The sequence below is a fragment of the Watersipora subatra genome, chromosome 1, assembly GCF_963576615.1.
Source record: "Watersipora subatra chromosome 1, tzWatSuba1.1, whole genome shotgun sequence".
Classification (NCBI taxonomy): Eukaryota; Metazoa; Bryozoa; class Gymnolaemata; order Cheilostomatida; family Watersiporidae; genus Watersipora; species Watersipora subatra.
In genome coordinates this window covers 32,478,247-32,506,244 of record NC_088708.1, presented here as the reverse complement: position 1 = coordinate 32,506,244, position 27,998 = coordinate 32,478,247, and the positions used below count along the sequence as shown (strand labels likewise).

The following is a 27,998-nucleotide window of genomic DNA, read 5'->3' as shown; positions in this document are numbered from 1 at the left end:
AGGTTTGTAGAACCTGTTCTATGTTGCTCGTCGGGCATTTCTGCCGTGGTATCGTTTCAGGAAGAACGTTATTCATCAAAACAATCAACACTATGTTTTATATTTTTATACTAACCGCGATTGTACCGTTTGTTTCTGCGGATATTTACATGCATAATCCTAGGTAAACTTTTTCTTTATGTCCATATAGTTTCTTTTGATGGTAATCTATTGGAAATTGATGATATTACCAATGAGATTCAGCCCCCACGGGGACTGTATATCATTGATATTACGGTGGTAATATCAATGATATACAGTGATGGTAATACATACCTTTAAGCCATAGACACTGATTGGTTTAGAGTGTTGTGTTCATGCATTCCAAACAGTAAGTTTTTATGTAATCAATAATTTTTGTGTTTTTGTGACTACAAAGAAAGTTAGGGTTTTGGTGTGCTCTGTATGTAACACTAGGTGTAATCCTTATGAGTTTAATACGTCAAGGCTAATTAAGCTATGCCTGCTTTTAATGATCTCTGCACGAAGCATTTTAGCCAATTTGTAAATAAGAAGTGGTAGCAACAAACTATGACATTTATTCTGGAACAGATAGAAGGGTTTTCCTTAGGTTTTTTTAATAAACCAACTATGTGTATGGTTTTTTAGACAGCAGCTGATAAGAGCAAATCAATAAGTATAAGATTTTTGTTGCCATCACACTGTTGTGGTTTTATGAAATACAGTAAACTTAAAATAGTATTAGAGGACATTTGTCCGTAGATGTTAATGAGGCTGTCTAAGTAGTCCACTCACAGTCTACTCACCTTATGATTTCAAAACCTGATATATCAATTACAAATTATATTGACTTCAGCATTCAAAGCATAAATAGCAGTATACCGTAACATAAATTTCAAAGCATCTGAATGTTATAGAATAAACAAATAAAAAAGATCACCTGAAACATTACCTTCTTCAAATTGCTCTACTAACATTTTTAACTATAAGGTTGGAAAGATCATGATTTGTTCGAAAAAATCAGTTTCTGTTGGTTCAAATCGATGTTTTCGATTTAATAGGTTTTTCGATGTTTATGATCTTTTTGATAAACTTGTTTTTTGGACTCATTTTTGTTTATGCAAATTGCATTAATCATCAGAATGCTGGTAAACCCACTTTTCAGTTTTAGTGACTTCAATGCTTTAATTTGACAAATTCTTTCATTTTTTGATCTCAACAGTCATATAAAAATATACTGTGCAAACTGCTTGTAAGTTAGTGAAGTAATTGCACTAGCAGTTTCGCACACTCTACGAGTGAAAACCAAAAAGGTGCTATGAAGTGTTTAAGCACATTTTTCGTTAGCGCAGTTGATGCAGCTGATCATGCGAAATAAATGTTTTTTCAGTATCTAGCTGGTTTCTTATTTGTGAATAGACAAAGCCAAATGTGGAAAATACTCTTTCAATGCTTCAACTATTGAGCTTAATGCAGCAAAGAGTGATGGCATAATGTCATTTATTAACAGAATCATGTGAAAAAACTATATCAGTTACAGTTTCTACTTCACAATTAATCCTGCTTTGAGGTTCATGAAATAAAGTCATAGGTCCTAGTTTCAAAGCTCTTTCTATGACATTGTCCTACACACGTAGTTAATTATCTCCATTTTACTTGCTAATCTATGACAGAGGAGCGTTTACAAATTTGTTACATGCATACATTAAACAGAATAGTTGATCAAGCAACTCTGATGTTTACCAAATTATGAAAAAAAATTCATATGAATCATGACTTTTTCTGAAAAAACAATTATTTAAATCATTTGATTTTGTTGTGCCAACTTTACTAAACCGGGCTGTGATTATGGTGCCAATATCCATGGACTACTGGCATTTGAAAGTTTCATCCTTCTACTCATTTTCCACGTATGTAGCTGAATTCATCAAGTTAGTCAGTACTTTGGTTCAAGAACAGTCTGCAAGGGAAGCACACTGACCACAGACGAGCCATGCTTTAATATTCACCATAATGTATTTAGGCGGAGGTACATTCTTTTCAACTTTCATTTAATGAGAATAAAAAATATTTAGAATAGAAACGAAAAACCTGGTTAAGTTACAATTTTGTTGATACGTGTCACGACATCATTCCTTCAGCTATTTCCGTAGCTGAACTCATCCAACCAGTGCATATATATGTATATGTCTAGTGGCTTTTAGTTAAGCAGTTTTTCTCTTACCCACATATGTATGTCTTCTGCCTTATAAAATATTCGGTTGGACCAAATAAAATGTTTATTGGTTTATTCGTTTGGCCAAATATTTTATAGGGCAGCTGCAGGTTTTCGTAGTATTTCCTTCATAATGTGCTGAACCATCTCTGCTTGAGTCTACTTCATTTTCTGCTAGTAATTTTTGCCTGCGTATTAGCCAGTCTTACTACCGCAAACCGTCTCATCTAAGTTTTCCATTATTATCAAAAGAAACCAACAAATGTTTCAGTAAACATGCTGGTACCTGAGTTTATGTCTAATTGTTTTGGTCGAACTACCAGGGCTTGTAACGCTTTGCCTTGGGCGTGTGTACGGCTTTTATTACTGGCATATTTTTATGTTATGTTCAGGGGCTCCAATAACAGGTTAGACGAAGAGGGAAGAGAGCGAAATAATGCTAACAGGTATGAATATCTTTACTTCATGCATGAGAAAGTTCAGCACATTGAGCAAAAGCATTGGAGGTGATGTATCACGAGTGATGCGTTATTAGCGATGCACTATTTCATCTTCACATGCATGATTTTAAATGTAACACTTTCTAAATCATTGTTTTGTTTATGCTATCATGCTAGAGTTCACTCGTAAAATGGCCAAAATAAAACCTTTTTTTGGCTATAGGAACCTAGGAAGATGCCTGTCTGTTACATGTAACGTGCAGCAGAAAATCTTTCTTCCTCTATTCCTACGTGTACAACAACCAGTGAATAATGTACTGGTTATTCAAAGTAGCAAACACTTCAATTGGTTAAAAATGATATTTTGTCAATATTACATTTAAATATAAACTAAATAACTCTACAAACATCTGCTTTTACAATAATTAAGCAACATTTGAAAACTATCGTCTGTGTTGAAATCAGCGAGAAAATGTTTTCATAATTTTGTCTGAGAAGTTCACTTAAACACAACTAGTGATGACCAGATCTGGACACACATAAACTTAGAGAGGGAAGTGTGATGTTTCATTCCTTGAAAGCATTGCACTGAAAAAGAAAGATGTTTTGTAATGGAATGAAAAATCTCAGTGAGAGTCCATAAACATGGTTTTAAATTCAATTGAACAGTGGGATTCTTGATAGCATTGGGATGTACCAGACCAGCACATTGACCTGTGATATTCAAAGAATTATCGTTGAAAGGTTTGATTCAAATGATTGTAATGCTCAGTGAATCTGAAGCATTCTCTGTGTATTCCAGTTTACAAAGGTCTGACTACACAAGGATAAATAGTACGATTGATAAGAGATATTTGATGGGATTTTGTCTAGCGATATGAAATACATAGACTTGTGACTGAGCACTCGCTCACTATTATTTCTCTATTGAATACTCTAGCCATTACTTGTATTATTACATGTACATTTATTGAACAGTAGCAATGCTTGCTTTGAGAACTATGATCTAACTCATTTCGACTACACCTTTTATTATTTCATAATATTAATTTACTACATGAATCCATAAACAGTCTCATCTGGTCTAGAATTCCATTGATGATTGGGATTTTATATGGTATAAACTCTTTGCCAATATCGACTGTAAATTCACTTGCATAGTCTCTGTTACCATATAATAAATAATATACATGATGCACTAATACGTATAGAGTGGTCACGCCTGTTGTATAGCGGTATAGCTCATCCCTTTTATTCCTTGTATCTATATTCACTGATTGATTAAAGCCGCTTTCTCTGATTCTTCCAGAGTGTTTGACAGTCAAAACAATGATAGAGGTGGCTACAATGTAGGGAGTCTCTACTACTACGAGGGCTCTGTATTGCCTATAGAGTGGTGAGTTTTAACCCACTCGGGCATTACTCTCAGTTTGTTGTTTTTTTCTTGTTTGTGGAATTGTTTTCTACTTTTATATGCTGCCTGTACATTGTGACTAGCCTTGCATAGATCATGTATTGCTTCTGCAAGTTTTGAGCAAACAAACTAGAGCAGCTTTTAAAGAATATGTTAATGCTAACTGTTAATGCTAACTAGACCACTGGAACATCGATCAACTCACTCTCCTTTATACGCCACATTTGATTGGTTACCACTGCTTGCATAGGTTCAGCTGCGTTTTATTGTCATCCTGTCATATCTTAATTATGCAGCTATTGCTCACTTTATTTTTACTCCCTACAGGACAAACCAGCATGAGTGTGGTGGACCGAATACTCACTGTGAACTCATAATTCAATACATGTGCAGCAATAGTCTCAGAGATGGTGCCACTACCACGTATGTAGCATTGTATTGTTCAACACTAGCGATGCGAGAAGTGGGTAGCTTCCATAATGGAAGTAACAGATATCTACTGCTAGTAATAGGTGATGTGACTGAAATAGCTGTTATAATCTTAGTTGACTCTGGGAGTGGTTAGTAGTAGGAGTGGTTAGTAGGAGGAGTGGTTGGTACGAGGAGTGGTTAGTACGAGGATTGGTTAGTAGGAGGAGTGGTTAGTATGAGGAGTGGTTAGTAGGAGGAATGGCTAGTAGGAGGAATGGCTAGTAGGAGTGGTTAGTACGAGGAGTGGTTAGTAGGAGGAGTTGTTAGTACGAGGAGTGGTTAGTACGAGGAGTGGTTAGTACGAGGAGTGGTTAGTATGAGGAGTGGTTAGTACAATGAGTGGTTAGTAAGAAGAGCGGTTAATACTAGGAGCAGTTAGTACTATGAGGCATAGTACTAAGCATAGTCAGCTGGTAGTAGAGGTGATTAGTAATAGTAGGAGCAGTACTCAGATTACTTAGTACTAGGGGTGGATAGTAACCTAATAGTTAACACCGAGCATTTACTACCGGTGATATTTTATAGTAATTGCAACTAGGGATGTATCCACAAGCTTTTACTCATCTATCTGACTGGTAAATTGTCTTTTCTTCCTCTCAATAAACCAAATTCAGTTTTCTGTTGTTCTTACCGCTATGACTATGTCAAACTTTAATGACTAACACATAATACATATAATATAGTTGAGTCATACTCGCTTGTTTTACGGAAATTAGTTTAAGGTAAGTTACAATAGTAAAATATGATCTCCTCTACTTCTTAATCTACGCATTGTCGTCCCTTCACTCTTCACATGTCTCTAATGTAACAGTGACAATAATGGCCTGTTATTATTGATTATTTCTTAGTTCTTTTCCATATAATCTAGTTGTTATGCTTTCAACTTTTTACATAGTTTTATATACAGAGTTTTCAAATATTTGAATTACGCGTTGGCCAGACACACACAAAAATAAACACCTTCATTTAAAAGTTAGAATGGTAAATGCTGTACAAGTTAAATAAAAATAAATTTTTTATGCAAAAACATTTCTATTACTCGTGCAACTCCTGGAGTTCACCTAGTAGTTTTATATACAGTGAAACCTGGACACATGAAGGTAATTTATTTTAATATTTGCATGGCAGTTAAAACCGTCATGAGTTGGACCAAACATTTTATAAGCATAGCATACATAGCATTTTGTTTAATTTATTCCAGAGCTAAAGAATAACAATAAACACTTCAACTAATAAATGTTGGATGAAAATAAGTGCATACATACAAAACTGTGTAAAACTAACGGTGAAAACCTAAATCGTATGTAAAACTTGACGAAATTAAATAGTAATCAGAAAAAACAAATTTTATCATTACTTTACCTCAGAGACATGCCAGTAGAAATGTAGGCACAGCAATGCGTAGGTTTGGTAGCAGAGATAGTGATAAAAATACATCGCAAAACTTACTTTGACTTTCACTAAAAATTTATCTTTTTTGTTTTTATTTTAATTTCTACCAGCTTTTTAGCATTTGCATACAGAAATGTGATGTTTCAAGAAATATTTTGACATAATCATCTGGGATGAAGTAAACCAAGCACCGCAGTTCCTGGCAGGAATAGTTGCTCCAGCTCAACAGTTTTAATTAACTTTGTATGTAAAGATTTTGCTGTAACTACATGTGTAAAGGTTTGACTGTAACTGTAACATGCACCGATTTTACTGTAACTTTGTATGTAGAGATTTGACTGTAATTTTGTATGTAGAGGTTTGGTTGTAATTTTATATGTAGAGGTTTGGCTGTAACTTTGTGTGTAGAGGTTTGACTGTAACTTTGTGTGTAGAGGTTTGCCTGTAACTTTGTGGGTAGAGGTTTGGCTGTAACTTTGTGTGTGAAGGTTTGCCTGTAACTTTGTGGGTAGTTTAAACTACTGAAACCTCAGCTATAGCTATAGCTCTGATGAAGCTTAACCATTGCTGGATTAGCAAGTATCTGCTATCAATATTCATGCAGTGCGCTTTTCCAGGGTGATTAAGCTAGATTATTTACTTGATTAGGTAAATAATGATATGCGTGTTGGTGAGCCATTATAGGACTATATATACCATTATAGACTAAATGTATTTTGTGTCATTCGACAGCACTATACCCGAGAACTCCGCACAATGTCAAGGCCTCAACTGCAACACAGATTTGACCTATGGCATGCATGAGGACTTCAACTATTACAGCAAGTGCAAGCGTAGGCAGCGGAATGAGGGCTTGTTCCTCGCTGACCAAGTATGAGTTCAGTGTGTTGTTAGAGCATAGCTTTAATAAACTATTATTCATTTTACCCTTCTCAGTTATTCTCAGTTATTCTCAGTTATTCTGGATTACTTTAAAATAAAAACTGCCTTTACAGAAGTTGAAAGGTAAAACAGCCAAATATACGAGACAGAACCCTGGAGGTACCAGGAGAGGCTATGAGTGTCCGGAGGAGCGTGATTACTACCCCTACTGGCACCCTACTCCTTGGAGAGATTTGGTTATAATGACCAACAATGTATCACGGTGCTTATTCGTTATCGTACTATTTATTATAGTTCTTCTTGGATTATATCAGAGTCATAGCGAGATCACATTTCACCACTTCATTGTCTAAATCTACTTTGGCTCACCTATATTTAGAGTTAGGTGTGCCTTTTTTAATGAATTATTCGTAGCTAACCACCTCAGTTTCTCACTGCACTTGTTTAGCAATGAATAGTTTAATCTCCCGATTCCAATTCCTTGCTAATGGGTCTTGTGCTTTATCATATAGTGACTATGAACTAGCCAGGCACTTGCAAACAAATGCAAATGCAATTGGTTGCATCGTATTTAAATCATGACTACACCCACCGTATGGTATGCACACTGGTATGTTCATAGCTACAACCTTGCACCTTAGTGCCATTTTTTACCACCAAGACTCTTATTTTAGATGGTTGTTAGCGATATGTTAGTCGTTAGCATTATGTTAGTCGTTAGTGATATGTTAGTCGTTAGTGATATGTTAGTCATTAGTGATATGTTAGTCGTTGGCGATATGTTAGCCATTAGTAATATGTTTGTGATATGTTAGTAAGCAATATGTTAGTCGTTGGCAAAATGTTTGTTGTTAGCGATATGTTAGTTATAGTGATAGGTTTGTTGTTAGCGGTGCGTTAGTAGTTGATGATATGTTAGTTGTTATCGATTGTTAGCAATATGTTAGTCATTGGCAAAATGTTTGTTGTTAGTGATGTGTTAGTGATTACTGATAGGCTTGTTATTAGCGGTGCGTTAGTAGTTGGCGATATGTTAGTTGTTAGCGATTTTAGTTGTTAGCGATATGTTAGTGAAATTTTCTGTCGTTAGTCGCGCAGTTAAAGAATGCCACATTCAAAATATTTGTAGTTGTCTACTCTTGGCTACGCAGGGGTTGTCCCCCCTGCACTTTGTTTCGTAGACCGGTCTGTAGAAATTCGCTATTATCTTTTTACTTGAAAACCTTCCTGAGGTTATGCTGCATCTACATGGATAGCCGCTTCGATTATTTTTATTAACATAGATACAGATGCTATGAAATAAAAGTAAAGTTCACCTATAATATACCTCGATTGTCATGATGCTTATATAACTGTCTATTTAAATTTTATTTAAAAGTTGTGAGCTGTATTTGGCTGAGTCAGAAAATGTCAAGTCACGATATGAGTGTGTGCTGCCGTACGCTGCCATGATCTCCAGGCAGGACTATATCATACCCAACAATGAGGAGGACTGCTTGGTGAGTCATTCTGTTGAGCGTGTTAAAATGCGCCATAAATTATGAATGCGTCATTATATCATGACAACCTCAGGCATGAGTCACACGTAATATGACTCATGACACAGTATAATTAATCCTGACATGGTTTGGCAAGTTTGTGACACGTTAGAGTGGTTAGAAACAGCAACTAGGCAGGTTTATGCTTCATACGAAAATCAATCATTGGTCTTTTTGACAACTAGAGAATCGTGATGTATTGGCTGCCATTAGCTTTAAAATGGTATCATTTTTTATGACGGTTTGGATGTCACGCTGCTCTTTTTGAGGATTGTAAAGTTGAATAGAACTGGGCGATCAATTGGTCAAGCCTTAGACTCATGCTAATTAACTCATGCTTATAATGAAGATACAAGACTAAAACAGCCGCTTCACTTTACAACTTTCAACCAAGTAAAAGCAATTTAGTTGTGATTTGTTAGCAAGCACATATATTTAGTCTAAAATGCCTATGGTGTCCATGTTGTCTAGAATTCTGCATTTGCATTTTAGGACAAAGTTTTAAAACAAGTAAAGCATTTTTAGTGATTGTAACATCGCGTAGGGAAGTGTAAATTATATTCTACCAATTCTTGGATGAATATTTTTAGGCATTTGTCTACCCTGCTAACAGTGTGAATGGCACAAGAGGTGAGTGGAAGGAGGTGCCTAGTCATGGTATTCCAGCTCCAAAGTGCCAAGAGACCGAGTTCAGTCGTGACAATCATCTCGGCAATGGACTCAATGGATATCCCAATGTCTACAATTGGACTATACCCAAGGAGGCACTAGGGGAGAGATGTGCAATTAGGATAAGGTAAAAGTTACTCCCCTAACCCTCCCTAATCCTCTCACAAGTGTATGATTTAGTAGTAGAATGGCGAAACAGCTGCCTGTTAATGGGGTAGAAGACTATCTAAAGTAATACATTAATTGAAAAATGTAGATACAAGAACTGAAAGGAGTATCAGGGTTGATCCAAAAGTTTCAGGACTGGTTTGATATTTTGGAAAATATTTCACTCACCAGATCTTAGTGTTAGTTGTCTTCAAAATACTCCCTTTGGTTATCAATACACCACTGGAAACAACGTTAAATACTCCCTTTGGCTATCAATACACCACTGGAAACAACGTTAAATACTCCCTTGGCTATCAATACACTACTGGAAACAACGTTAAATACTCCCTTGGCTATCAATACACCACTGGAAACAACGTTAAATATTCCCCTTGGCTATCAATACACCACTGGAAACAACATTTCTAAGATTCCATACACTGGCTCAACTTATTTCCTGGTATATTCTTAGGCTCTGCCTAACATGCCGTCTTCACAGTCTTTAGTGTCTCAAATCTTTTTCCTTTCAACACATGTTCGAGTCGGGGAACACGAAAAAGTCATATGGTGCCTGGTTTGGCAAATATGGTGGGTGGGGAGCTGCAGGAGTGCTGTTTCTGCAAGAGATCCAGTAACTTCGATGGCAGTGTGTGCTGGTGCATTGTCCATCCTTCATGCCGTTTTAACATTATTAAACACGCAGTACTCTAAAAACATCTGAGTTGACATATTTAGCTATTGTCTGACCTTGAAGGATTTATTGCTTGTGTACTAGGCCCTCAGAATTGAAGCAAATCACTATAATAGCCTTGGTAGGTAATCTGGACATCCAGTTTTGGTGGTCCTTTTTGATCTTGGCGAGGTAGGGCTCTTTCACCATGAGCTCTAAGTCTTTGTTTCAGGGTCATAAAAGTAAATCCAACTCTCATCACCGGTAACTTTTCCAAAAGTGTTGCATCTCCATTGACTGCTGCCAGCATTTCAAAGCTTGCTGAAATCTGGTGTTGCTTTCGCTCTTCTCAGCAAATGAGGAACAAATTTTGTACCGACTCGCTTCATTGCCACAGCGTTTGTCAAAATTATTCCGTACAGTTTCGTAACTCGTGTCAAGCTTCACAGACAGTTCTGCGATGGAAAATCCGCGGTCAGCACAAATCTTTTTTCACCAGATTCACCTTATCAACATTCTTAGCTATGTAACTATGAATGTCATCTTACACTGATTTTTTTTTCTTAGAACCTCTTCCATTCAAACATCCTCCTCCTGCTTAAGCAATGTTCTTCGTAAGCTTGTTGCATCATTTGATAGGTTTCACTAGCATTCTTGCCAAGCTTGAGACAAAATGTGATAGCACTTCTTTATTTTGACTGATGAAATGTCATTTCCTGCAAATTGATTTTGACATATTGCTTAATATCATGGGCCATGGTGTAGAGTGCACAACTCCTACGACAACCTGCACACATAAAATTAGCAAGATACCACAAATCCTTGAAGAATTATCAAACCTATCCTGGAACTTTTGGATTGGCCCTCATTTGGGTGCATCGTGTACCAACTTTCTATGTGTGTACGTTTAAAATATTCTGATTGTCCCATCGACGTCTATGTGTCTATGTCACGGGGTAAGCACCTTACTGCTTCGTAAGAGATGCATGACAGGCATGCTTAGCTAAATCACTTTGTTTCTATCATCACTGTGGATAGTTCAGTAGCCATATCTGCATGTACGTATCTGAATATACAGACAGAATACAGATACGCTGTATATATATATATATATATATATACATATATATATGTATATATATATATGTATATATATAAAAAATTGTTTCCTCACCCCGGATACCCCGTATGGGTGGTAAATACTGCTCTAACTCGGGTCTCCTACCAGAGACCTGGGAGTTTGAGCACTCGCCTCAAGATCTTAGCTGTTCCCAATAGCGCACTTTTCTGCAACTCACCTGAGTTGATATATATATATCATATTTATATATATATATATCTAGATGTGTATCTAGATTTTTATATATACATTAAAATGTATCTCAACCTTTAATATCCATGTACACATATTTAGATATCTACTTATCCGCATCTGGATATTTACATATACATATCACTCCCTATCTACCCACATGTACCTGAATATCAAAATTAGTCTCAGATGGAAATATTGTTTCTGTTTAGGTACAACATTTCTACTGGTGAATATGAGGGCTGGGATGGTGTGCCTGCTGGTACAGAACTTGACCTGTCAGAGAAGTATGGTTTGGAGAGTGGCGGTAACCGAGGGTATGTTCTCAAAAACAATCCCCAAGTGGACATATTCAACAATGATAAGCTCACATTGCAGATGGCAATCAACACGGCTCAGTATGGACGAGTGTTTCAGGACAGGTACTGCCCTAATCTCTGTATTTTCTGTATAGCATGTGCTCTACAGATGTGTCAACAGTATATCAAACACTCTTCATCCTCTTACATCACCCGTAGCTGTTTACAGGAGGTTTGATGAAATTTAAGTCTTTCACTTTGGTCTGTGAAGTTTATATATAGCAAAACTTATTACGATTGTTATAAGGTTTGGTGCACACTCTATCTGAGTTTAATATTGTGGATGCCTCATCAAAGTATTCTGTTATCACAATCTGTTTTATTTTGTTTTGTTGCAAAGCATTAGATCTATATCAGAGATTCGGGAAATGTGTTGTGGCGTCTGCTTAGCTGTAGTCTATATCAGAGGCTCGGGGGATGTGTTGTGGTGTCTGCTTAGCTGTATTCTATATCAGAGGTTCGGGGGATGTGTTGTGGTGTCTGCTTAGCTGTATTCTATATCAGAGGTTCAGGGGGATGTGTTGTGGCGTCTGCTTAGCTGTATTCTATATCAGAGGTTCGGGAGATGTGTTGTGGTGTCTGCTTAGCTGTATTCTATATCAGAGGTTAGGGGAATGTGTTGTGGTGTCTGCTTAGCTGTATTCTATATCAGAGGTTTGGGGGATGTGTTGTGGAGTCTGCTTAGCTGTATTCTATATCAGAGGTTCGGGGGATGTGTTGTGGAGTCTGCTTAGCTGTATTCTATATCAGAAGTTCGGGGGATGTGTTGTAGTGTCTGATTAGCTGTATTCTATATCGGAGGTTCGGGAGATGTGTTCTGGTGTCTGCTTAGCTGTATTCTATATCACAAGTTCGGGAGATATGTTGTGGCGTCTGCTTAGCTGTATTCTATATCAGAGGTTCGGGGGATGTGTTGTGGTGTCTGCTTAGCTTTATTCTATATCAGAGGTTCGGGGATGTGTTGTGGTGTCTGCTTAGCTGTATTCTATAACAGAGGTTCGGGAGATGTGTTGTGGTGTCTGCTTAGCTGTATTCTATATCAGAGGTTCGGGAGATGTGTTGTGGCGTCTGCTTAGCTGTATTCTATATCAGAGGTTCGGGGGATGTGTTGTGGTGTCTGCTTAGCTTTATTCTATATCAGAGGTTCGGGGGATGTGTTGTGGAGTCTGCTTAGCTGTATTCTATATCGGAGGTTCGGGGGATGTGTTGTGGCGTCTGCTTAGCTGTATTCTATATCAGAGGTTCGGGGGATGTGTTGTGGTGTCTGCTTAGCTTTATTCTATATCAGAGGTTCGGAGGATGTGTTGTGGAGTCTGCTTAGCTGTAGTCTATATGAGAAGTTCGGGGGATGTGTTGTGGTGTCTGATTAGCTGTATTCTATATCGGAGGTTCGGGAGATGTGTTCTGGTGTCTGCTTAGCTGTATTCTATATCACAAGTTCGGGAGATATGTTGTGGCGTCTGCTTAGCTGTATTCTATATCAGAGGTTCGGGGGATGTGTTGTGGTGTCTGCTTAGCTTTATTCTATATCAGAGGTTCGGGGATGTGTTGTGGTGTCTGCTTAGCTGTATTCTATAACAGAGGTTCGGGAGATGTGTTGTGGTGTCTGCTTAGCTGTATTCTATAACAGAGGTTAGGGAGATGTGTTGTGGTGTCTGCTTAGCTGTATTTTATATCAGAGGTTCGGGGGATGTGTTTTGGTGTCTGCTTAGCTGTATTCTATATCAGAGGTTCGGGAGATGTGTTGTAGTGTCTGCTTAGCTGTATTCTATATCAGAGGTTCGGGGGATGTGTTGTGGTGTCTGCTTAGCTGTATTCTATATTAGAGGTTCGGGGGATGTGTTGTGGTGTCTGCTTAACTGTATTCTATATCAGAGGTTCGGGAGATGTGTTGTGGCGTCTGCTTAGCTGTATTCTATATCAGAGGTTCGGGAGATGTGTTGTGGCGTCTGCTTAGCTGTATTCTATATCGGAGGTTCGGAAGATGTGTTGTGGTGTCTGCTTAGCTGTATTCTATATCAGAGGTTCGGGGGATGTGTTGTGGTGTCTGCTTAGCTGTATTCTATATCAGAGGTTCGGGAGATGTGTTGTAGTGTCTGCTTAGCTGTATTCTATATCAGAGGTTCGGGGGATGTGTTGTGGTGTCTGCTTAGCTGTATTCTATATCAGAAGTTCGGGGGATGTGTTGTGGCGTCTGCTTAGCTGTATTCTATATCAGAGGTTCGGGGGATGTGTTGTGGTGTCTGCTTAGCTGTATTCTATATCAGAGGTTCGGAGGATGTGTTGTGGTGTCTGATTAGCTGTAATCTATATCAGAGGTTTGGGGGATGTGTTGGGGCGTCAGCTTAGCTGTATTCTATATCAGAGGTTCGGGGGATGTGTTGTGGCGTCTGATTAGCTGTATGCTGAACATTAGGCTAGGTATATTTCTCCTTTCATTTTGCTCGTGAGCCTACACGATGTGTTGATGGTTGATAGAAGATGTGTTAGTCTGCATTAATTGGTGTTGATTGACATATATTATGTTCAATTTAGCTGACCCATATTCTGATCAGGTCTACCAAAAAGAGATTTTTAGTTATATTATTAGTTATATTTTGCCACTTCTATATTCTTCCCAATTATTCTGTCAACAATTAAATCTAGGATGTGTCCATCAAATACTTCTTATAGGTAAGCAGCAATGATGATTTTATGATGATAACTCTGCGCTATTAATTATGATGTATTTGAGAGAGTTGTCTTTTTTTTATAGCAGTCAGTCAATGTAAAAAGATAGCCTGACAGGTCATTTTACCATAGTTCTCTGAACTTATTTGAACCCTTGTCCGTGTCCAGATTCCAATAATCATCCAGTTGCATCGTTTGATGAGCAAGTTGTGACCATCTGACCTGCTGTATTCCCTTTAGAATCGATAAACACAGGTTTTTTTGTTCTGCAGAAGCTTTGCTATGGCCATACGCAGTTCACCCGAGTTGGACGGACAAAGGATATATAATGTCAATGTGCGAGGAAAAAGAGGAAATATTGTGCAAGTTTATCCAGCCGTTGAGTATGACTTTGTACCAAATACGTTGGAGGCCTCCGTTGATGATTATATTCATATACAGTAAGTTCATTGAAGCCACAATGTAAGACATAACAGGTTGATTCTTCTTGTTACAAAGGGATGAGGGGCAACGGTGGTTACATTTAAGGCGTGGTCACACGAGCACCGAACCGACGTAGGTTCGGTTCGAAGGCTGGTTCGGTTCATAGCACGTGTCACACAGCATCCGAAGTCACTTCGCTTTCTAGATACCATACGTATAAAGACAGGACACGGTTTCATTAGTAGTTGCTATGTATTTCAGTTAAATATATTTCTATTGTAAACAAAAAACTTTGAGGTACAATTATAAATTATAATTACACAGCAGATTTATCAGAAGATCGTTCAGCTGCTCAAAATAAATCACTCGATACAAAGATTTTGTCAACCCTTCCCATCAACATAATTATATTTTTTATTAACATATGAATGTTTTTCTATGCTGAGTACATAACAAACAAAAACAGTCTTTATCATAGTACTGTGGTTTTACATAAATAAATCAGTCAACAATACTTCATCAGGATGAATATGACACATTACTTATATTCTACACGATAGAAAATCACAACCATTCTCTTACATTTATGCAAAAACGTAAGTGCAACATCTTACATTTATGCAACACAATCACAAGTCCGGGTGAACCTTGTCGTAAATTGCTTCATGTTGTTTATTTAACGAAATAAAAGTATCGTCCCATTTCCTTTTTACTTTTCAACTTTACTCACACGCGCATAAGGAGAAAGGTGAAGCGTGCTCGCTAGAATTCTAGAATTTTAACCAGCCAATAAGAGCAAGGGTTCAGCCACGAATTTTCGAGCAGTACCGAAATGGTTCGTTTCAGCTAGAATTGTCTTTGGTCGAACTTTTTACAGCTGAGAATGACGTCGTTTTGCGTCATTTAGTTCGGTTCGGTGCTCGTGTGACCACGCCTTTACTTGGGTCACAGGCGTCTTCTCTTCGGTATATGTGATTGCATAAGGAGAATTAAGAATTGTCACAAATTCTAAGTTTAAGAGACACAATCAATCTCTCTGATTGATTGTGTCTCTTAAGCTTAAAATTTGTGACACTACTTTCCTGTCTTGTTTTCTTTTTATGGTATCTTCTAGAAATAATTAAGAACACCATCATATCATCAAACCTCTTTTCCTAAACCGATAACCAAGAGCTTTTGCTGGCCATTCACTTCATTATATATGCATATCAACATAATTTAGCTCGAAATATTGTTTATGCCATTTTAGGTGGACTGGTTCGAATACGAATCCGAAGAACAACGACGGGCAAGGACAGGCAGGTAGCGACAGAAGTAACATGGTTCTCCAGGAGGAACGAGTCTATTCAGAAGATAGTGGCAGCTATTGGCAAGGCACAGAGAAGTATGGCCACTGGGGCCGCAGCTATCCTATGAATCTAGACAAGGCCAACCTCGCTGGCCTGTCACTGGAAGATAAAACCTCTCTCGCCATCCTTTCTCCAGGTACTTTTTTTAATTTTCTGTAAGGAGAGTTTAGGTGGTGCTACTACATGATAATTGAAAAGAGGGCCAGTTGCTTGATCCTCTTATTTTTGGCATTTTATCAGCGTATGAGAAGAGTCCGAGTTATTATTGGAGCAGCATTTCGATATATGTAAGAATCTGCGATGACTTCCTGAAAGGGGAATGAAAATATTGGTGTGAAACGCTTACAAAATGTTGTGGCATGAGTTTTTAGATGAGACTAAGAGATGCTATAAGCTAACTCTTCTTAGTACAGCTTCCATAGTTCAACTGTTATGTATGATATCTTAACACTAGCTATAGTCTAAGTCTCTGTAGTTGTCCAACTATTATATATGATATCTTAACACTAGCTATAGTCCAAGTCTCTGTAGTTGTCTGACTATTATATATGATATCTTAACACTAGCTATAGTCCAAGTCTCTGTAGTTGTCTGACTATTATATATGATATCTTAACACTAGCTATAGTCTAAGTCTCTGTAGTTGTACAATTGTTACATATGATATCTTAACATCAGCTATTGTACATGTTTTGTTTGGTCGAAGATTATTCAATCTATGAGCTCTTCAATTGGTCGAATCTCTAGCCCAATGAAAGCATTAGATAAGCATAAGATAACTCCAACAAATAGCCCTTCTAGTCATCCATAATAGCTGTAGGTTGTTACAAACATTGCAGATGGCTTGTATGGGTCTTGTCTCATGAGAGCAGACTGCACCTACCTGGCACTTATACTAAATGGTATTTTGTCTTAGGCCAGTTTAGGGGTGAGCTATCTGAGCTAGATGATGCCGGCACATATTTTGACCTTGGTCCAAAGAAGGTGACAGCAGCAGGCGTTTCTCATTATATGTGTACCAGAAATAACAACTTCTCCAATCGAAGCCAAAAAGGCAAACTTGTCATCCTGCAGCATGGTGTAGCAGAGACACAGCTGGGAGCGAGGGGAGGAGAGTTAGCCCTCCCGCAGAGGTGAGACACTTTTGTGTTAGATCTTCTGATTGTTGTAGCAAGTTACGAACCCAATTCATCTCGCTGAATTGAAAGTTACTGTAAGTAATGAGCAAGGTGTAAGAATCCTTGAAGCATGTTCAGTATTGTCTATGGAAGTTGGCTAATTATTGATGCTGTTACCATGATGGTCAGTCAACTTACCTGTGACAACAACTCCTTATCCAGCTCGTTGACGAGACAAACATCATTCATTGAGACAAACCTCATTCAGTGCTAAATCATAAAGAGTCTAGCATATCTAATGTCTGTGTCACAGCTTGTCATCTTTGTAAGCTAAAAACCCCTCTTCGACTACTAAAGTTTTACATGCTTTTACAACATCTATTTTGATGTGTGTAATTTTAATGCAAAAATAACTTCCCTGTACGTGTACCAAAAACAACTTACCTGTACATGTACCAAAAACAACTTACCTGTACATGTACCAAAAACAACTTACCTGTACATGTGCCAAAATCAAGTATTGTTGATTATTCTCGTGCTCCGATGATGTTTCTTATACTAAAATTTTCCTTACAGATTTTTTTCAGCAATAATAGAATTTATTATTCAAATAACTAGAGCTCTGATGCACACTAATAGATAAGATTTTTTGATTTTACAAATTTCTGTAGGTTTTTTGAAAATGTAATACAGACAAAATATAGATTTGAGGTGTTCCTGTGTAGGTAGGGGTAGTCAGGGAGATACGAATCTAGTGTAACTTGGACTTATGAACTCTCGATTAAAAAAACTTATTTGCATTTTCTTGCTTTTACATTTGATATCTTTATATTTGTTTTTAATTAATTAGTACCCTTGTAGGCTAGTGTACTGGGAGATATCATCAGGTTAGGTGTACTGTGAGATATCGTCAGGTGTGCTGTGAGAGATCATCAGGTGTGCTGTAAGAGATCGTCGGGTGTGCTGTGAGAGGTCGCCAGGTGTGCTGTGAAAGATCTTAGGTGTGCTGTGAGAGATTTTAGGTGTGCTGTGAGAGATCGTTAGGTGTGCTGTGAGAGATCGTCAGGTGTGCTGTGAGAGATCGTCAGGTGTGCTGTGAGAGGTTGCCAGGTGTGCTGTAAGAGATCTTAGGTGTGCTGTGAGAGATCTTAGGTGTGCTGTGAGAGATCGTTAGGTGTGCTGTGAGAGATCTTAGGTGTGCTGTGAGAGATCTTAGGTGCGCTGTGAGAGATCGTTAGGTGTGCTGTGAGAGATCGTTAGGTGTGCTGTGAGAGATCATTAGGTGTGCTGTGAGAGATCGTCAGGTGTCCTGTGAGAGATGTTAGGTGTGCTGTGAGAGATCTTAGGTGTGCTGTGAGAGATCATTAGGTGTGCTGTGAGAGATCGTCAGGTGTCCTGTTAGAGATCTTAGGTGTGCTGTGAGAGATCTTAGGTGTGCTGTGAGAGATCGTCAGGTGTGCTGTGAGAGATTGTCAGGTGTGATGTGAGAGATTGTCAGGTGTGATGTCAGAGATTGTCAGGTGTGATGTGAGAGATTGTCAGTTGTGCTCTGAGAGATCGTCAGGTGTGCTGTGAGAGGTCGCCAGGTGTGCGGTGAGAGATCTTAGGTGGGCTGTGAGAGATCTTAGGGGTGCTGTGAGAGATCGTCAGGTGTGATGTGAGAGATCGTCAGGTGTGATGTGAGAGATCGTCAGGTGTGATGTGGGAGATCGTCAGGTGTGCTGTGAGAGGTCTTAGGTGTGCTGTGAGAGATCGTCAGGTGTGATGTGAGAGATCGTCAGGTGTGCTTTGGGAGATTGTCAGGTGTGCTGTGAGAGATCGTCAGGTGGGATAATAAAGCGCGGTGAGTAAGTCTATGCATAATAATTCTAAAATTTTGGAATAAAAATGATTAGCAGTAGCTTAATTCAGTTTGTTTGATATTATTTTATTGATGTGCCACCAAACTATAGGAATGAAAACTGTGTACAGATATACTGACACAAAAACTACTGTTTTACGAGACTTTGTTCAAATTACTTCAATAGTTAATAGAAATATTTGCTCAAGTTTTGTGTCAAATGTTAAAACAATTCGTATGTGTGGTGATTGTAAGTTGAATTCTAACTCTATCTGTATACACATGAGTATTTGTATGTGCGGTGATTGTAAGGTAAATTCTAACTCTACCTGTATACACATGAGTATTTGTATGTGTGGTGATTGTAAGGTGAAGTCTAACTCTAGCTAAAAATAGCTACAAGTTCTCAAGCAGTCCTTAGTATTAGTTTTAGCCTCCGGAGTGTGTATGGCTGTGATACCTTTTGTTGTGAGCATGACAATGTAATGCATGCCTCTTGTTATATATGGTTATGTAATGCATTCCTATGTAGTGTCAACTACTTGTAGGACCGCTGTGCTGACAGTAAATGTAGGTGTCCTTTCTCGTCTCACATATATTAAGATGGAACATTGGCCAGCTGAAGTGGGACATCAAAAAATAAAAGATGCTGAACAGTCTCTGACAGTCAGTAAATTATTTATTATTCTATAGTGCTATACCCAGTGTTATGGGTAGTCTACATGTGCCCTAGTTAGGAGTTGGTATAGTTAGTAGTTCTATGTGTGCAACTACGTTGACACATACAGGTATGTGTACATACATGTGCTCAAATATGCACACATACAAGTTTGCATGCATATGTCATATGAATTTGTGTATGTACGCATACACACACACACACACACACACACACACACACACACACACACACACACACACACACACACACACACACACACACACACACACACACACACACACACACACACACACACACACACACACACACACACACACACACACACACACACACACACACACACACACACACACACACACACACACACACACACACACACACACACACACACACACACACACACACACACACACACACACACACATGTATGCGTACATGTGTGTACGTGTACATGCATGTACACATTTATGTACAGTAAGTGTGCATGTACATCTGTGTGTATGCATATTTGTATGCATATTTGTATGTATATGCGTAGGTGTACTTGTATGTGTGCTTGTGCATGTATGTGTACTGTACATGTACGTGTATGTGTGCTTGTATGGGTACATGTAGGTGTACATGCATGTGTAGTAAAAATTATCTAGGGTTATGTTGTAACAAATGCTGGTGAGCATAAACACCGCTGAAAGAAGTTGCCAATAGGGTATTTATAATAGGTAGTAATTGTGTTATACATTAAACTGCCTGTAGCCTGAGAAGAGAGTTGGAAAAACTAATGATTTTTCTTAAATCAGATTTTATTTAAATCAAATTTTTCGATGTTTATGATTTTTTTGTTCATTTTTCCTCATTCAGATTGTCTGTGGGTTGCACATCAGAATGCCTTTTAAACGTACATTTCAGTATCAGTTTCAGTATCAGTTTCAGTATCAGTTTCAGTATCAGTTTCAGTATCAGTTTCAGTATTAGTTTCAGTATCAGTTTCAGTATCAGTTTCAGTATCAGTTTCAGTATCAGTTTCAGTATCAGTATCAGTATCAGTTTCAGTATCAGTGATTTACATACTTCAATTAAACTAATACTTATATATCTTACATCCAGTCATGTAAAATTATGCTGTGTCAATTACATGTAAGTTTGGAGAGTAGAAATGCTAGCAGTTACACACAAAGTATGAATGAAAACCAAAGACATAAAAAGGGTACTATGAACCATGAAACATTCTTCTTTATTGTCATCAACACAGTTGATCATGCGAAATATAAATACAGTAGGCGCTCTTACAACGTAAGTAATCCGTTCCAGGAACGTTTACTTGATAGAGATTTTATGTTATAAGAACAGTAAAGTACATATAAATTGCCTAATCCGTTCCAATATCCTTCCACACTCACCCCTTTGGTCATGCAAAAAATTAAAATTTGACTTAGCTTTTTTAATTTGTGAGCTGTACCGTAACTGCAGTATTATCGGTTTGTATCGACAATTTTTCTCCTTTTTCTGAACAATCTTACAGGTTTTATAGACCTTGATTGCAGTAATTTTCACAATAAGTTAATAGTGAGTGCAGATCTTTGACGTTCATTTACAACCATTTGCTTATTTTTTTTCTAAACATAATGTCTATTCTGCAAAGTAAAACTAATAATAAATATTTTATACGTCTACGATAAAGCAAAACAACAAAATAATTTTACTATAATAAAGCGGTACTACCTGTTTGTCGTCTATCTGTATCAAGAGGTCAAGGTTAGGATAAAAGAGAACTTTTGACGATACTCCAACTCATCACATTTAGATTGGTAGACCGACGCTGTAGCATCTGCACCAATCAACGCCTTTGTATTTACAAAAAATTCCACAGCAATTGTTCTCTGTTTTGTCGACACATTTGGTGATCTATCATGATGAGCTAGACGGCTAGAACATCGCGAAAGTTGCATTTATAATAGATAGAACGCTACACGCACGTCGTTTTTCTTTCACAAGTGCGGCGAGTTTGAGTAACATTCAAGTCAAATTTGAGAACTTGCCTGACCTGGCCCTTTACATTATATGAAATTTTTTGTGTAGTAAGAAGCAAAAACTTCACATAAATTCTTTACTTTATCTGGAATTTACGTTATAAGAGGCCTACGTTATAGGAGCGTCTACTGTACCAGCTTTCCGGTGGTTTTAGTAATGAACTGGTTTCTTATTTTTGAGTGAACAAAACCCAAGAAAACCCAAGATAGAGATGACTCTTACAATGCCTGTACTTGATCTGATTGCAGTAAAGAGTTTGATGTCATTCATTAAACATAGTAGTGAAGAAAAACTGTGCCAGTCGCAATTACGATCTCACCATTGATCATATACTCATAGGTTGTAATTTCAAAGGTCCTTCTGTAACATTGTACTACACATGTAACCAATTATCTTCATCACTCTTGCCTATTCACGATGGAAGAGTTTTCACAGATTTGTTACACACGCATCAAAATTGGATTGTTTGTCAGAAAACACTAATTTCGGCCAAATTATGAAAAAGTAAAATGAATCATTTCTTCCCGAAAAATCATGATTGAATCCATGCAAATTTTAAAAACCTGCCTAAAAATTCCCTTCTAACCTTGAGCTGTAGCAACTGTGCCCTTCTAACCTTGAGCTGTAACAACTGTACCCTTCTAACCTTGAGCTGTAGCAACTGTACCCTTCTAACCTTGAACTGTAACAACTGTACCCTTCTAACCTTGAGCTGTAACAACTGTACTCTTCTAACCTTGAGCTGTAGCAACTGTACCCTTCTAACCTTGCGCTGTAACAACTGTACCCTTCTAACCTTGAGCTGTAACAACTGTACCCTTCTAACCTTGAGCTGTAACAACTGTACCCTTCTAACCTTGAGCTGTAGCAACTGTACCCTTCTAACCTTGAGCTGTAACAACTGTACCCTTCTAACCTTGAGCTGTAGCAACTGTACCCTTCTAACCTTGAGCTGTAGCAACTGTACCCTTCTAACATTGAGCTGTAACAACTGTACCCTTCTAACCTTGAGCTGTAGCAACTGTACCCTTCTAACCTTGAGTTGTAGCAACTGTACCCTTCTAACCTTGATCTGTAGCAACTGTACCCTTCTAACCTTGAACTGTAACAACTGTACCCTTCTAACCTTGAGCTGTAGCAACTGTACCCTTCTAACCTTGAGCTGTAGCAACTGTACCCTTCTAACCTTGAGCTGTAGCAACTGTACCCTTCTAACCTTGAGCTGTAGCAACTGTACCCTTCTAACCTTGAGCTGTAGCAACTGTACCCTTCTAACCTTGAGCTGTAGCAACTGTACCCTTCTAACCTTGAGCTGTAGCAACTGTACCCTTCTAACCTTGAGCTGTAGCAACTGTACCCTTCTAACCTTGAGCTGTAGCAACTGTACCCTTCTAACCTTGAGCTGTAACAACTGTACCGTTCTAACCTTGAGCTGTAACAACTGTACCCTTCTAACCTTGAGCTGTAACAACTGTACCCTTCTAACCTTGAGCTGTAGCAACTGTACCCTTCTAACCTTCAGCTGTAACAACTGTACCGTTCTAACCTTGAGCTGTAACCACTGTACCATTCTAACCTTGACCTGTAGCAACTGTACCCTTATAACCTTGAGCTGTAACAACTGTACCCTTCTAACCTTGAGCTGTAACAACTGTACCCTTCTAACCTTGAGCTGTAACAACTGTACCCTTCTAACCTTGAGCTGTAACAACTGTACCGTTCTAACCTTGAGCTGTAGCAACTGTACCCTTCTAACCTTGAGCTGTAGCAACTGTACCCTTCTAACCTTGAGCTGTAGCAACTGTACCCTTCTAACCTTGAGCTGTAGCAACTGTACCCTTCTAACCTTGAGCTGTAGCAACTGTACCCTTCTAACCTTGAGCTGTAGCAACTGTACCCTTCTAACCTTGAGCTGTAGCAACTGTACCCTTCTAACCTTGAGCTGTAGCAACTGTACCCTTCTAACCTTGAGCTGTAACAACTGTACCGTTCTAACCTTGAGCTGTAACAACTGTACCCTTCTAACCTTGACCTGTAGCAACTGTACCCTTATAACCTTGAGCTGTAACAACTGTACCCTTCTAACCTTGAGCTGTAACAACTGTACCCTTCTAACCTTGAGCTGTAACAACTGTACCCTTCTAACCTTGAGCTGTAGCAACTGTACCCTTCTAACCTTGAGCTGTAGCAACTGTACCCTTCTAACATTGAGCTGTAACAACTGTACCCTTCTAACCTTGAGCTGTAGCAACTGTACCCTTCTAACCTTGAGCTGTAGCAACTGTACCCTTCTAACCTTGAGCTGTAGCAACTGTACCCTTCTAACCTTGAGCTGTAACAACTGTACCGTTCTAACCTTGAGCTGTAACAACTGTACCCTTCTAACCTTGACCTGTAGCAACTGTACCCTTATAACCTTGAGCTGTAACAACTGTACCCTTCTAACCTTGAGCTGTAACAACTGTACCCTTCTAACCTTGAGCTGTAACAACTGTACCCTTCTAACCTTGAGCTGTAGCAACTGTACCCTTCTAACCTTGAGCTGTAGCAACTGTACCCTTCTAACATTGAGCTGTAACAACTGTACCCTTCTAACCTTGAGCTGTAACAACTGTACCCTTCTAACCTTGAGCTGTAGCAACTGTACCCTTCTAACCTTGAGTTGTAGCAACTGTACCCTTCTAACCTTGAGCTGTCGCAACTGTTCCCTTCTAACCTTGAACTGTAACAACTGTACCCTTCTAACCTTGAGCTGTAACAACTGTACTCTTCTACCCTTGAGCTGTAGCAACTGTACCGTTCTAACCTTGAGCTGTAACAACTGTACCCTTCTAACCTTGACCTGTAGCAACTGTACCCTTATAACCTTGAGCTGTAACAACTGTACCCTTCTAACCTTGAGCTGTAACAACTGTACCCTTCTAACCTTGAGCTGTAACAACTGTACCCTTCTAACCTTGAGCTGTAACAACTGTACCGTTCTAACCTTGAGCTGTAGCAACTGTACCCTTCTAACCTTGAGCTGTAGCAACTGTACCCTTCTAACATTGAGCTGTAACAACTGTACCCTTCTAACCTTGAGCTGTAGCAACTGTACCCTTCAACGAAACTGTAGTGAGAACTTTTGGTTGTGATGTGTGCATAGTGTCCAAGGCACCATATTTTCTTCCACAGACTGTTACATTTGTTTATGTTTTGTATCTAACTACATTTTCTCATGAATGTTTTATATTTACATTTAATATATTTTTTGTTTCTTTATCCACATGTTTAGCTACATTAACATGTAGCTCTATTCTACAGTTGCGTGTAAATTGTGCATTAGGCTATAGCAAAATACCATATCTGTTTATGTATGTTCCTATAGTTACCACTGACCACTAGGTTTGTCTATATATCCTCAACTGGGATGTAGTAGTTGAGCAGAGTATAAATTTTTCAGTTCTTTATTAGATTCATTATGTTCCATTTTCTGTACAGGTACAAACATATCTACTGGTAAATATAAACATATCTACTGGTAAATATAAACATATCTACTGGTAAATATAAACATATCTACTGGTAAATATAAACATATCTACTGGTAAATATAAACATATCTACTGGTAAATATAAACATATCTACTGGTAAATATAAACATATCTACTGGTAAATATAAACATATCTACTGGTAAATATAAACATATCTACTGGTAAATATAAACATATCTACTGGTAAATATAAACATATCTACTGGTAAATATAAACATATATACTGGTAAATATAAACGTATCTACTGGTAAATATAAACATATCTACTGGTAAATATAAACATATATACTGGTAAATATAAACGTATCTACTGGTAAATATAAAACATTTTTTCAATTTGAGTCTCAATGATGTTTTTGTGTAGAAAACACAATTATTTAAAAAGAGGAATGAAAGTAAACTGCAGAACTTACGATGGCTGTAGGTCAATATTACTATACAATGACGGCTAAATCTAGTTTGATAATCTTCAGCAATTACATTCATCAAAGAGAAATTGAGGTGTCCGTATTATTGTTGAATCATGATTGATTGACATGAGACAAATAATGGCAAGTAAACGTTATCGATAAGCTGACAACTGATAGGTGATGCAGGTGCTTGCCATTAGTTGTTATCCAGCATGTCACACATGTGCTTGGTTTCAATGATAAGATAGTGTTGGAACATGTGCGCTGTTAAATCCTCTCTTTCGCTCTGATTTATTTTGAATAACTTTGCTGAGAGAATCTATTTGAAGTGTGCTAATGGAGTTTCATTACTAATTTCTTAATACTGTGGAAATAGCACATAAACCTCTTTCATTCTTCCCATAGCTTTATTGCTGAGGCATTTTGAGTGTGATATGGCTTATGCACTTGTCAAACAAAACATCTCATACAGTGGTATGCTTGTGACAGAAAAATCTTTTTATTCTTTCTGTTGTACATAACTAAGTATTGTTTCGTATTGTCTAACTGACTCATAATTCATTTTTTCTTATATTTTGTAATGAATAAAAATCTATAATAAACTTATGACAAATCTATAGCTGAACATGGGCTGTAGATACAGTAGAGTTCTAGGTATAGTAAATATCACAGTTTGGCTACTGCCTATTATCTATGAGTGTACTCTGCACTGTCTCATACATAACTATAAAACTAAGGTGATGACAGTTTCAAGTACAATAACCCATTACTTTTATATTCGACGATCATTTTTGTTTGATAAAAGTATTTCTAGGTCTTCCGCTATTTAAATTTTTGGCTTTTAGATATATGCTATTTTTACTGTTGCTTGCGCTACGATGTTATCAATCTAAGGAAAGGTTTAGATAACAAAATGTTATCCATTGTTTACAGGTTGGCACAGGATATGCTAGCGACTTTGTTGTAATCAGTCCGGAGAACGACATAACAGGTGACAGCAAAGTATTTCAAATTGACCTCAAGTTACACAATGATGCTGGAAACAATGTCAAAGTGTACAGAAGCTACTCGCAGCACTTTTCTTCTTGGGAACATATAGCTGCTGAAGTGACTGATGGCCGAGCTGTTTTTCAGGTAGTTAACGATCGCTGTCTATTATTCAATAGCTTGTATGATATCCAATCTGAGGTCTAAGCAGAACAAGAGCAAAGGCTGTAACGCAGTAATCCATCACAGGTAACACTTTGGTATCTAAGCTAGCTCATGTAATGAGTTGGTGTAGAGGATGTATTTTTTAGCTATATTAAAAATCTTAAAAGATTGCACACTCGGGTTCACCTTAGATATCGTTTGCACTAACGTCAGCTGAAGAATATAGACGATAATGCTAGGATGTTATATCGCTCTGCGTGGATGCAGTGCTTAGGTACTGTCGTAAGATCAATCCAAAGTGAGGATGTCATCATCTGGTCAGACCATTACTGTTTGTGCAGGGTAATTGCACTCAATTGTCAACACTTTCCAAGCTAACTTTATTCTGGCATGACCTTCTCTGCTCACTAAAACCTGGAAACGTGCATCGTAATTATGTATGTCAGGATACTCATAGTTTCGTGTAGTGTGAAGTTCTTATTAGCCTTAATTGTGATAAGACATTAAAAATTCATGGCTAGCCAAGCTACCTGTATGATAATAGTTGTTTATTTGCAGGTGAGGGGGGGAGGCGTTTATGTGGCAAGAAATAGCATCAATGCTGGAGCTATTGCTGCCGGTGTCATCGTTGCCCTCGCGGTTGTGATACTGGTGGTTGCCGTAGTGATATACTTTAGGAGGAAACCAGAAAAATGGGAGGCAGTCACGAGGGGAGTGAGGAATGCAAAACGAGGCACCCAAGGAAAAGTTTAAGATGGCTATGTTTTTTTAGTTACCATTTCTCAAGAAAGACCCTTTTTATTAGTTTGACAGTAATAAGCTTTTATTCACGCAAGCTTTTAATTCATTTTATGGAAATATTGCTCAATTTTATTATATTTACTGTTTCATTCCCTTTCGCATTCGCATCAGACTTTGTTACCTTTATCATACACTTTACTTATTTTTCCTGTTATCATGCAATCTTCCAAACACTATTGAAATGTATACGTGTGCATAATAAATTCACATTCACCACTTATGTTCCACCTTCAGTGAACCATATGTAGTCAATTAGAGGACACGCATTCATCATCTTATGCACTATACGGCCAGCGGCCAGCCAGTCAACTATTACTTATAACCCACTGTCAATGGCTGACCGGCATGATTACATTTCTGACTCATTTTAATATTCCTGTCAATCCGACCGATTAAATTTTATTGACATCCTTCAAGGTGGTGCAATAATTTAATCCAAATACTGCCATACCTTTCTGTATTGGATAAGACCTTTC

General features: G+C 38.0%; 1 protein-coding gene across 1 annotated transcript; it reads left to right on the top strand.

Moving 5' to 3' along the window:
- The first annotated feature begins 53 nt into the window (after nt 1–53).
- LOC137398329 (protein DD3-3-like) lies at nt 54–27,736 on the top strand. The gene is made up of 15 exons (XM_068084439.1): nt 54–163; nt 2,608–2,661; nt 3,965–4,051; nt 4,397–4,492; nt 6,665–6,803; nt 6,928–7,076; nt 8,193–8,313; nt 8,943–9,148; nt 11,366–11,575; nt 14,455–14,622; nt 15,855–16,090; nt 16,871–17,087; nt 19,461–19,578; nt 26,503–26,703; nt 27,280–27,736. The coding sequence occupies exons 1-15, from the start codon at nt 93–95 to the stop codon at nt 27,472–27,474; spliced, it is 2,268 nt and encodes a 755-aa protein (XP_067940540.1). The 5' UTR covers nt 54–92; the 3' UTR covers nt 27,475–27,736.
- The last annotated feature ends 262 nt before the right edge of the window (nt 27,737–27,998 follow it).